The following is a 12,855-nucleotide window of genomic DNA, read 5'->3' on the forward strand; positions in this document are numbered from 1 at the left end:
CTATTTGCATCAAGTCAAACTTCAGTTTAGATATCCAGGCCTAAAAAAAGGTGGTGAATATAAATGCAGGTGTTAACTGACACAGAGACTACAGGAGCATGGTGGGAGAGAGCAGAACTCATTGCATAAATAATGGCACCCTTCCCAGTTTGATGCAACAACATTTACAAATTAAAGTGTAAAAGTGGCAAAGTGTTTGAAATGCTTTCAAAACATTTCAATGTATCGAATCATTATAATTAATCTCAGATATTAATAAATCTAAATTGTACTTTACATTATACATTACACTCTTAAAATAATTGTCAATGCCTTTATTCAGTTTCTTAATATGCTTAGCTAAGAAAAAAAAAATCAGTTTGTGCATTTTCTCTTTGCTTAAAAACAGACCCCTCCCAAATGAAGTGGGAAGGAGTTAAAGTTGGGAAAACAGTCCTTTGCATGTCACTGCATGCCCTTCTCCTCTCCACAGAAAGCTGAAACTAACTGGCTTTGCAGTATATTCCACAAACTGACAAATACAAAATATATTTAATAACCCTGCAGTTTTGACTTTGAAAAGAAATGGGCTGTACATGACACTGAGAGGCTCACAAAGTATCTGGGAAGATGCTGTGTAGGCAAGCAAGAAAGTAGAAACGCTTTTCAAAAAACTCTGTAAGGAATCGCTCAAGACAGTTGATTTTTGCTGCTCAGTATTTGACTTAACCACCTTGTGCAAGATGAGGAAGCAACAAGTGGAAATAATATCTTTCTGAGCAAGGTCGTTTTGGCAACACAGCCTTTCATCCCTAACCACAGTTCAAGTTATTGGTTAAACCCAGGAGCTGCCACCATTTCTCTGTTTCTGTGCTTATTAGCTTGGTATGGCTTGGTAGAGGATGAAGCATACTTAGCAAAATAGTGGTGGCACCACTAGAAAAGATGTACCTGGCAGATTTATTTTTTATGCTTTTTGAAATACTATTGCCTTAAAACTGCTATTTCACCTAGATAGAAGAATTTATAGGCCATTTAGCAGGCATGCTAAAGAGGTGTGCCAGTCAATTCTTAATGATATATAACTTGAAATGTTACTGTTATACCTTAAGGCTCCCGACAGAAGGTAAAAAAGAAGGTCAGGCTCATTTCAGGAGTGTCACTTCCAATCAAAAAACAGACTTTGGGCTAGATTCTGGTTTGACAAGAATGATCACAGATGGGAACTCGAGACAAGCATGAAGCCAAGAAGTCAACATGTTTTTCTTAGAGAAGAAAGGAAAAGAAATGAAATTGTGCCACATGTATACATAATGGGCTGCATAACAAGAAATAAAATAGGGATTAATGACCCACTCCATGGTGGGTTTTTTTAACTGAAGATGGACCACACACCTGATTTGCCCTAAATGCTTTTTGTCATAATCCTCATTTTTCATACAGCTCACAGAATAAACTTGTTGGCAGCAAGGAGCATGCCAGCAACATGAACAACATTTTCAGCAGTGGACGAATCAGTTTCCATTTGAAGAGTGACATAATACAAGGCAGAGAGGTTGATGGCTACAGGGTTCTGTTTGGAGATGAAGGGGTCTGTGGCTGGAGAGCTTATTGGGGTGAGGGCTCAGTACCAGCTGATTGCAGGTCAGCAGCAGAGAAAAACCAACAGAACAGAGAATTACAGTCCTAGAAGTCTGAGATAGAAGTCAGGTGAACTTCACTCTTTTTTTTTTTTTTTGAAGACCTTAACAGTATTGCTTTCTGTTTTCCCATAAATAGAACCAGTCCTACACCTAGATTTTATCACAAACCTTCAGAAGGTTTGGGCCTCTTCTAACATTCAATTTGTGTGATAAAGCAGATGCCTCAGGAACCTCTCTCAGCTCTGGTGAAATGATTGTGGGCTCCTTTAACACCACCCACCTTTATTCTGAAATGCGGAGAACACTTGCTTCCTGTGATCCTAAGGGAACTCCTTAAGTAATTTGAAAGGTGTCATTATAGACCTATGATTTGAACAGAGACACATCTCTTACTTGATTCCAACATGTACAGAAGTTGCCATTAGAGCCAACTGATAGACAACTGGTGTCATTAATAAAAAATAAATTCCAGTTTGTTCTTGAAAGGCCTTTGAAAGAGGCCACATTTTATACTTCCACTCAATTCTGTTCTCTCCTTCAAGAAACTTACATGTGACTACAACTGAAACATGACTTAGAAAAATTGGGATACTTGCTCCCTAAATCATAAACAAAAGAAATTAACTTGTACTTTCATTATAGAGGAAACTGATGAGAAAGCGACTTTAATATAAAGTTTCTCCTGTTTAATGGTTTAAGGAATAAACGCCCCTGCTCTGTGAGCAATTTTTTTTTCATGGAAAACTGCATCTTCATCCATATCCTTTGTCTAAAATGATACAACTGTTTTTCTTCTGCAACTACAATAGTTTTGCTACTATTGTTTTACTAACACTTTTATCCAAAAATTAAATACTACCTCGTAACTGCAAAAATGGAATTCAAGAAAATACACAAAATAAAGAAGAAACTAAGTTACAGCGATAGTGTAATAGGAAAATTCTGAAATAACATTCACTAAAATCTGAACAATTTTTTCTCCACACTGTTTTGTACATCTTACCTACTGAGAATGACTAAAACAGCAATTTTGTTATTCAAAACCTCCGTGCTCTGCCACAAAAGGGAAAAAAACCTATACCCTGAACACATATCCTCTGGGGATGTAAAATGCAGCCACCATAGACTGGATACTAGTCCCCTGTACTGAGGTGTCACAACTGACAGAGATGTGCCTGTGCCCTGTGCTTTGCCTGAAAAGATAGAACTCTCAAGTATTAAAGGAACCCCAAAGGCAAAGAAGGAGAAAAAACAGATCTTTTTATACAGTTGGCAATCGTGTCCACACTGGACAAGTGCCTTTGAATATACTTCTGTACTCATTTTTGCCAAATAAATGGACAAAAAAGTTACATTTACCCTTTTTGCTATTAATATAAATGTGGTTACATGAAAAACACTGCTTTTCTTTTCCACTTTTGAGGGTAAGTTGGGAGAGCTGTTTCTGGCACAGTGATTTTGCTGGTATTCTTTTTAGTGGAACTCTAGTAAACTAGATAACATATTAATTTGATAATATACTTCAAATCATTTGGAATGTTCAGCAACAGCCAAAGATTATGGGGTGAAAATAACCTGCAGAAGGCTCATAAGGCCCCCTTAAAATTTCTGAACTGAGTAATATCCACATGTGAGAACTTGAATATGGCAAGATGAAGTAGGATGTCCGGATTTAAAGGAAATTAGATTAAAGAAGAAAACACCATTAGAAAAATGTTTCTAATACTTGTAATACAAAGAAGTCCTATGCACAACAGAATCAGTTCTGGAAAGAGTAAATTTATGTCCTTGCCACAGAAAAGCCTACTGATCATAAACCTGAAAATATAGCTTTATTATTCTTTGGATTTAAAAAAATATATATAAGTCTTCCATGAGGCAAACACTAACAGCTCGGAGGAAATCTCTACCATGCAACATGCTGATAATGAGCACTCATAGAAACAGACAAAAAATATCTAAAGAGGAGGCAAAAAGCATATACATTGTAAAGGTAATCGGCCAAAAGAGCACAGTTCTTTGGCCTGGAGGAGCAAGAAAATGTTTTTAAGGGAACCATTACAATACAGAGAGGCCCTATGGGAATACCGAAAGAGTCAACACTACCGAGTTGAAAGCATGAATCTGAGATCCAAAAGTCACAGACTAAATAGAAGAGGAAGACTTAAAAAAGACTTTAGATAGTGAGTGTGTGTGTATGTGTTAGTAAACAGAGCATCAAAGAGCAAGCCAAGTTGCAGTGTGACGCATTCATATCCAGACACACTATTTTTTGCTCCTGCACTCTGAATAACTGTAAGCACAGTGTGTGAGAACTGTTAATTCAGTAACAGGGATGTTGACTGCTTCATGGGGTAAAATTAGTTTGCTTCGACACTTCTAATCTCGCTGTAGCCTAATACAGGAATCCCAACAAAAGGGCATAATAAATTCAAGTTATCTGATGATGGGGTGTTTAACCACAACAGTAGGTGAAACTAAAGTCTTACTAGTGTTGAGTGCTTAATTTTCCAGTATCCAAGTTTTAGCTTAGTAATGTTGCTATAACTTTTCCACATTAAGACAATTTGGCTTTAGTAACTCGGGAGTATTTTCAGTGCTGCTTTACATCATTTATTCAAATATCCTGTGCACTTAATAGCTGACTCAAATAAATATTTTCTTTGAGCAATCTGAAACAGAAAGAAACTACAATGCAAAAAGTGAGTAAGTGCAGGAAGAGGTGGAAAACTTACTGCTGCCAGCACAGACTGTCTGAAAAAGCCCAAAAATCAGTAGCCATTCTTATTGCTATCTGCTGTGTGTACTGATACAACAGTGTCTTTCTCTGCAATATAATCGTCAGTATTCCCCAAATTATAAGTTCTTAATGGGATAAAAATGAGATAAATACACTTTAAAAACCAGCCCACCCAAAATTATAACCTGTCAAACAACCTGTGGAAGCAGTCAAGACTTTGCTTTTCAATTTTTCTTTGGTAACAACATTAAATATATCAAAACACATTTTTTTTTAACATTCACTCCTATTACCTGATTCAGTCCGGTACAGTTTTCTCTCAATGTGTAGAGACATGGTACAAGAGTAACTTTGACGCAAGTGAGTGTATATGTACAAGGCTGATGTTTGTTTGCATCAAAGCCTTTCTACACACACGTGGCTCTGTGGAAGGACAGTGTAAAGTATATGCAGATTACACTTTTCATTAGAAATGGCTTCCTTCCAAAGAGCATTTTACAGTATTTATGGCATTCACAGTTGTACCCATGACTACAGCTTCCAGGTGCACCACATAATGTACAATTTCTCAAGCAAATATATTTCATTACACCAGAGCCATATTCTGCTTTAAGCTCTCAACTAATTAACAAGGGCAACAGTTTTGTATATTATGCATCATGCATTTAATTTCTAATGCAGTGCATTAATTATTTATATTTTAAATGATGGGTACTTCAGCTACTCACAACACAGCTGCAAATATCTTTCATTACCTGATCTTGTGATTTCTTTTTCTTCTTCTTCTTCCCCCAGCACCCTGAACTCTCTGTGTCTTTTCCATTGGCATCACCACAGAGTAATCCATCAAGTTCATCTGTTCCCATCTGCTGTCCCTGAGATGTTTCTGCAGCTAGCCTGTATGAGAGGTTCCTCAAAATGCACACACAGTTTTCAACGGTCTGAAAAGTATAACAAAAAGAAAAATACAGAAAACCAGAAAAAGATTAAAATCCTCCCCTTGCTCACTCTGAATATGAAGCCAAAGGAATTTCATCTATCTCTGCATGTGCATTTTCCCAGCACAATTCTTATGTGCACATTTCTGAGTTCTCCCCAAGGAATCAGAGGTTAAGAGATTCAGGAATTTTTATGGTAACAAATCAGTAGTCTGGACAATACTTTTCTGGGATTTTTTTTTTTATTGTTCTGAATTTCACACTGGAGCCCCATGCGAAACTGACATCGAGGTAAAAAGTGATCAAGATAACCACTGAACACTCCAAATGTCAAAAAACTCCCACCTCAATGAATAGAAAATGCTACAAATAGAAAACACCAATAGAATCTGGGTTTTGTCGTTTTAAAAACCAGAAATAACCTTTTTTTCTGGCAAAAATTCCATGTAAATTGCCATAAAATTGGGATCTGAGTACATTTCACAAGTACTTGTAGGATGAACAGATTCTCCAGTCCCAGAAGTAGGACTAGAAATCTGTCTTGCTGCTTTTACTGCTTCTAGCCAGGCTGCAGACAGATACCTTGTGTGCAGGCTTTCCCTTTCATTCATTTATCCCCCTAATAGGTTGTGTCTTCTGTAGAAGATGCAAGCAGGAATCCATAAATGGATGAGACCCAGTGGAGGAAAATTCACTTGTAATTTAACCTAATTTCTCCAAGTCTAAAAGAGGTTCAGTTTAGATGTGAAACCTACTCATTTAGTTGGTTCAATTTGGTTTGATTATCCCTAATAAGAAGGATATGAGCTTAATTTTCTGCACACAAGGAAAGCATGGTTAAAAAAGCCATTCTCCATCTATTTATATTTATTTCAACTGTTCCTAATGCTCTATGGAGATAAAAAGAGATAGCCACTACATCCCAGCTCTTTTGCTCCATTAACCCAGAACGGAATGACTGTGAGGCTTTCAGCTCTACCATATTCTGCCATATTCACCAGTGAGGCAAACAGATGGGCCTTCGTTTACTTTCATGTACGACATGAGCTCCTGCCAGGTATGCATTCAGCACATGTTTTTTGTGATGACACCAAGGCAAAATCAAATTCAGATTCATCTATGCAGGAATATTTATAATTCTGTTTTTAAACACAGATGAAATATCACAATTTTGCAATACACTTTTACTAACCTGAAATTTCTGCCAAATAAATAAACACATGTAGAAATAGGTGCGCGTGTAGTGTCTGTGTCTAGAAAGTGTTCTTAGTGCACCTGTAATAGCTGAAAGCTTTGCAAACACCACAGTGACCATAACTATTTTTTAGAGTTTTCTGCTTCTTCGATTTTTTTAACACAAATTTTATTAACTTTTGATACAGTATGCCGAAGTTGAAGCTTTGCATCTGTTGGTTAGAATACTAAAATTTAGTTTTCCTTTTCACACATCATAGCTTTTGCATTTAAAATTCTCATTCTGCAGAAAACACAGGCTGAGTCCATCATGAGGACAATGTTACCTTAAACTAGAAACTGATAAGCAAACTTCCAAGGCTCAAATGCAACCAACACCTTCTCTATTAAGGTGAACTCCTACAAGCCAAGAAAGCTGGTTTTAACCACACAGCTGGACTGATTTCACTCCTCCTTGACTTTCAAGGATCCTTCTATTACTTTTTCTGCTTTCAGTTTCATCGTAAGTGGGCTAAGTACAAGTTCACTAGTTTTTCTACTCTAGCTACTTTTAAGCTACTCTGAAGCTAATGAAGTTAAAAACACCCCTGTGTTTGGGGGCAGCTCTGCAGGAAGTGTCTGGGAGGGGTAGTGGGGGCTGGTGATAGCCAAGTTTGCCCCAAACCCTGCTGCTAGATGTTGTGCCTGCCTTGTGAGTGAGTGTCCTGCAAGCACTCCTCTCCTAAACTTTTATTAGTGGAAAATTGATTACAGGCTTGTGGGTTGTGTGGGTTTTTGGGTGTTTTGAGGGTTTTTTGCTTTCTCCTTTTTTGGTTTCTTTAAAAAAAACCCAAAGCCATGCTGTTAGCCTAGCACCTCAAGGTACAAACCACTCTTAATTCTTCTCTCCACCTCCTGAATACACAGGCAAATTTCACTTATTTGATTCAGAGAGTGACCAGAGACTCCTGGAGATTATTCCTCTCAAATCTATAAACCTATGGGGGTCCACAGACAACTCCGTGAAGCGTTATTTGGAAATACAAACCCAGTGGGCTTTAAAACCTTGCTGCATAAAAGGCTGCTCTCCTGCAATTCCTAGGGGCTTGCAAATGGACCAAGGCTGGTCCTGTAATTAATTTAGCACAGTATACTGAAAGCAAAAGAAACTGGCCTTTTTCTTCTTCTCTGGAATACTTTAATGCATTACCAATCTTCATTTTGTAAATGCTTGGACTCTTTTTAATTAGGGAGTGCCTTTCACCTCTGGAGAAGCTTGCTCATATCCTAGCATTTTAGGAGAAGTAAAGTTGACATAATGAGGCATCTTAGCACTGTTGTTATTGAAAGCATTCATTGATCCTCTTCAAAGAAGAAATAATGTTGGTTTTACTGCACAATTGCCTATTAATTGCCCAATTTTTTTTTTGCTTGTTTGCCTTCTAAGCCTACCTCATTCTCATTAGCTCTCATACTGGGTACTGAAAATCAATTTTAAGGTAAAACTGGCAGAGCAATGTAAGGAACTTTACATGGAATGTGATATATTTGCTCTTCTTAAACCAGTATCTTATCTTCCACTTCAATAATTGAATTGAGAGGATGACATGCTTACCTGTGCACATGCACAGGTAGACTCAAATACAATGCTTAGCACACTAAAATAAACAGCTCAGCAAAAAAGAAAAAAAGGAAAAGATGGGCTAAATTATGCTTTCCTAAGACATTCCTCACAGTGCATTATAAAAAGAGTATCATGAAAAAAATTGTGTCTTTATAGTCCCCATGTACCCTGAATACCTGGATTTGCTGCTGAAAAGACAAAGACGACAAACCTTACTATCAATTTCACTGCTCCCCAGAGCAGACTGGATCACGTACAGCAATGCATCTGTCAGGCCATCACACTCCCTCATTCTTCTGCGGGCCTCCTCTCCAGCAGAGCTGACATTCCTGCAAGGCAACAGCAAGGGTCACTATCTCCACAGCTCCCCGTCCATTGCCCCGCCTGAAACCTTCTCACAGTTCACATACAGATAAAACACACGTTTTCTTTCTTCCTCTCATCAGTTCAGAGCTGTGAATAATGGAGACAGCTGCGAATGAGCTCAGGAAATGTAACGCAGAGGGGAACAATTGGAAGACATCAGGTCCTCCACAGAATGGGGCTGAGTGGCCAAGCAGCATGCGCCCACCTGCACAGGGAGACTCATGGCCCACTAAAATTTGGAGAAGGGCTGATAATTTCCTTCCTTCCCTCCTTCCTGAAAGCATTTTTAAAATGTGCATATGTACATATAAATCAAGTTTTAAAAAGTCTAGAGGTTTTGCCAAATATATCTCCTAGGAACTGAAGAGCCCAGTAGTTAGGGCTCTTAACCTGAGAGAAAAATATTATCAGAGCATAATGTAATACACCTGCCTTTGCTTGCTTCCCATTTTACATGAGTGTTTCCTTTTCTCTTTCATTTTGAGAGAACATTAATGCCTCAATCTTCTCTTTACGTAGTTTATTTTACATTGCAAAACTTAAGGCCTCGGATTATTATAATAATATTGTAACGCTTGTGTTCCTTAGATGGGGCCAGAAGGTCTTCTACATTTATATAAATCCAAGCAAAACAAATTCACTGCATAACATATTGTGTCATAAAGTCCGAAATATTGTTCCACAAAGAAACAAATATGTGTGAATGAGCATATACACACAGAATCTATGATTGCTAACATCAAGAGAAAAACTGCATGCAAATTTGCATAGCAGGTTTGATTTGGAAATGGGTGAATTAGCAATCTCAAGAATGGGATAAAACTTTCACAATCTCTTTCAGGAGAGGAAGACAACCATTTGCTGAGATGGCTCATCTTTAGCTCTTCTCTTCCCACTACTAAAGTTTATACAAAGAAAGAACACAAAAAGCACACACACCTGACCTATGTATTTAATGCTAATGTGTGGAAATGGAAGGAAGGACATTGGCCCTTGAATTTGAGAAGAAGGCAAGGTACCTTCTATCTTTTATACCATTTTCAATGACCTTTGCATTAAAGATGGAAAAAAACCACATGAATCCTGGGAAAGAGGGAAAGAATTTCAGATGGAGGAAGATGAGAGGACTTAGGGTGAGATTTCCTTTCAATTCTTCTTCTGCTCTATCAACTTCATCCTGTTCTGTCTCCTTGTTATCGAAAATAAAAGGCATTTCCATTCCCCCAAAATGACAGAGTCTTATAACCGGACAAGTCCCCAGTCTCTCCAATGCAGGTTCCTAATCAACTCTGCCCCCTAAACATGTATGATTTACCATCTATACTTGCATCCCCACATAGTCATAATTAGTGCTGTTCTCCCACACAAACTGGCCCAATTAATTCAATACTGCTCCCTTCAACTCAGCAGACAGCTTGACAGAAAACCTATAGCCCTGGAGCACTGGAAGGAATTGTTATATATCCCTAGCAAACAAATTTACTCTCCTTGAAACCCCTCATTTTTTGGCCTTCATAACAGCTTGCAAGTTTTGTGTTGTCTGGTTCCTCTGGTCCCAGAAGTCCATGCCTCTTCCCCTATCTCTTCTGCTTTAAGATCAACAGGTGAGGGGTTTTCCTCCAGTTCACGGGGCAACTTTCTTCTGTAATCTAAGAAGTAGGGTTTGGAGAACATCAACTAGAAAAACTCTCCCTTTGAAGTGATGGAAACTTCTGAATTGCCTTCCTGTGGCAGAAAAACAAACGTAAAAATACACAACACGGCTTTCCCCAAACAGTACCTGTGCCCTTCATTTGTAGGGCTGGGGACTCCACCTAAAGTAGAGTAGACCAACCTCTCTTAAAGGCAAGCTAAGATATTCTGGTATTCTGAAAGGGCAGAACATCTAGGAAAAGCAGAATCATGGACTGGAGAAGCACATTGTGGGGTATATAGTGAGGACTATATACCCCACAAATGAGAAGAATTATTTGACTTCTATTTGAAATTTCATTCTCTTACTCTCTAGGCAGATAAAGACAGAGGTAGGTAGATAAATACAGATAGAGAGAGGGTGTCGGTGCAGGTTACCCAAAGAAGTTGTGGATGTCCCATTCCCTGCAAGTGTTCAGGGCCAGGTTGCATGGGGCTTTGAGCAATCTGCTCCAGCAAGAGATGTTGCTGTCCACAGTAGGGTGCTAAAATTCAATATTCTAAGATGCCTTCCAATCCAAACCATTTTAAGATCCTAAGACTCTATGATGAAGAAAGAAAGTAGTATCCAGTCCTACAAGAGCAACTGCACAAATTATAATAGCAGGATGCTGAGGAAGAATTCTCATCATAGCTTGGTGCCTTTCTTTGCACCACTATGAAAAAAAAAGCTGAAATATTCCTGAATCCTTTTAAACAGAGATAGATCTTCAAGTCTGTACTAGAATAATGTGTCCAGGATTCCTTATTATCTGCACTTACATATACTGAGTGCAAGCTTTCAAAATAAACTGATTTAGACACCAGTAGAAACAGAGAGATATAGTCTCCCTTATCTTCTCTTTGAGGTGATTTTTCCTTCTATCACAGCCAATTGCATGTCACTTTGACTTTCCAGAGCCTGCAGAGACGGTAAACCTCTCAGTTCCTCTCCAAGTTCACCACAAACTCCTCTTCACCAAGACAGCAATGTAGACAACCTTATAGTCCCAGAGCTGTGGGCTATCTGCCTCATTCATTTACAGCAAACAAAGAATATGAGGCCTTCACACAAAGCAATACAGACACACCAGGGGCACATCTTGCACAGACAATGCATTTCCTTGCTCTGTATGGAGAAGCTGTCAAGATGGGTTCTTCTGTTTGTCATCCTTCCCCATTATGCTCCAGTTGCTCCTGTAATCAAGGGGTGGATATTCTGAATTCCCATGACTGCCTTTCCTTTTCTAACAAAAGTTGCTGTTCACTTTCTGCACTGACTTGTAGCTACTACAGCCCTCCCCAAGATACGGTACACTTATTTACATAGGAAATAGCTAAAAAACCAACACAAATCCAAACCTTGCATCAACATTTTGGCAGAAATAATCAGTTGATTATTTCAAAAGAAATACATCCCAATATCTGGCTAGTCTCATGTCACCTCTACTGGAGTAATCACTGTTAACCGAGATCATTCACAGAGGGTCTCTAATATCACCACGTTCAGGCTATGTAGTTCTGCAAAAGAGAAACAAGTTCCAGACTACATGAGCTGTCAAAAAAACCACGCTGCCATCTTAATTTTCTCACTGTTAACTTGGACATGCTGTAGCTGTCAGTGTGACAGGGAGTAAGACATGATTTGTCATTTGTGAATTTACAAGTCACTGTGCAGATGTTAAATTGGAACATAAGTACTATCTACTGTTGGTAAGTCTGCATATTTTTCCAGTGTCATTTTTCAAACAGGTGAAACCATGTTTTCTGGATGTCTTAAAGGATGTGGAGATACGATGCACAAGTTTTCAGGGGAAAAAATACTTTTCCATTCTAAATGCAGCCCAGCTTGATTTCCCTGCATACTTTGATTCTTTGTGTTAACTCTCCTCATGGTATATGTGAGCCATAGGTTGTCATTTTGAATCTAACAGGGCAAGGAGTCCTTTAGCCTGTCATAAACCAGTAAAATGAATCTCAAATAGAATCCAGTCACGCAGGAATACCAAGAATACAGAGGGCTGAAGAATAGCTCTCAGTTCTGTCAGAAGGTCCCAGTTAGACCTCTAAAACCCAGATAATGTAAACAGCTATTCTCAAGAGAGGAACACTAGGAGCATAGAGCAAGAGCTCAGACAGACCCACGGCTCATCAAACTGCTTTTCTGAACAAATGGCAGATTGACTTTGCTAATTACATAGGAACGAGAAGAGAACTAAAATAATCCAGCTTCAGTTTCATGGGAAAATGTGCCAACTATCATATCATCACCTGAAAACTAACAACAGGCACGATCCTCCATACCTAGGGCATGTCAATCCAAGGCTCTAAGGATATGAAGGGTGTGGTATAAAGGAGTGCTCTGTGCAACACATACCTGACTCCTGCCAACCCTGGCACTTGCATTAGTTATTCAACGCAATTGTCAGGCTTTGAGGTAGGGGAAGTTGGGTGGTGCCAAGCAACTTCCTTCTGCTTTAGGGTCATTTTCCATACACTCATACAAACTGTGAGAGGTTCAGAGCAATGTCCTTATGATTCTAGGATAACTAAAATAATCTGCCTTATACAGGAGAGGGACATTGTTTTCTATGGAAAGATCATCCAGAAGGCAAGCCAGTGTGCTGAGACATGACCTCTGGATATGGGAATATTTAGCAAGCTGTTGACACTACTCCCAGCGGCAGTTTTATTTATCTCAAAGACAGAATTAAAGCATCT

General features: G+C 38.7%; 1 protein-coding gene across 5 annotated transcripts in view; it reads right to left on the reverse strand.

Annotated features, from left to right (window-relative positions):
* Nucleotides 1-12,855, reverse strand: part of CTNND2 (catenin delta 2) — a 640,488-nt gene that overhangs the window by 87,196 nt on the left and 540,437 nt on the right. For all 5 annotated transcript variants that reach the window (XM_066186189.1, XM_066186180.1, XM_066186212.1 and 2 more), the window contains 2 exons: nt 8,309-8,426; nt 5,118-5,303 (listed from right to left, as the gene is read on the reverse strand). In XM_066186189.1, coding sequence (XP_066042286.1) covers nt 5,118-5,303; nt 8,309-8,426 — 304 coding nt within the window. The remainder of the gene's footprint in view (nt 1-5,117; nt 5,304-8,308; nt 8,427-12,855) is intronic.

The sequence above is a fragment of the Chamaea fasciata genome, unplaced genomic scaffold (assembly GCF_029207755.1).
Source record: "Chamaea fasciata isolate MVZ Bird 193981 ecotype frontalis unplaced genomic scaffold, bChaFas1.0.hap1 SCAF_1, whole genome shotgun sequence".
NCBI lineage: Eukaryota > Metazoa > Chordata > Aves > Passeriformes > Sylviidae > Chamaea > Chamaea fasciata.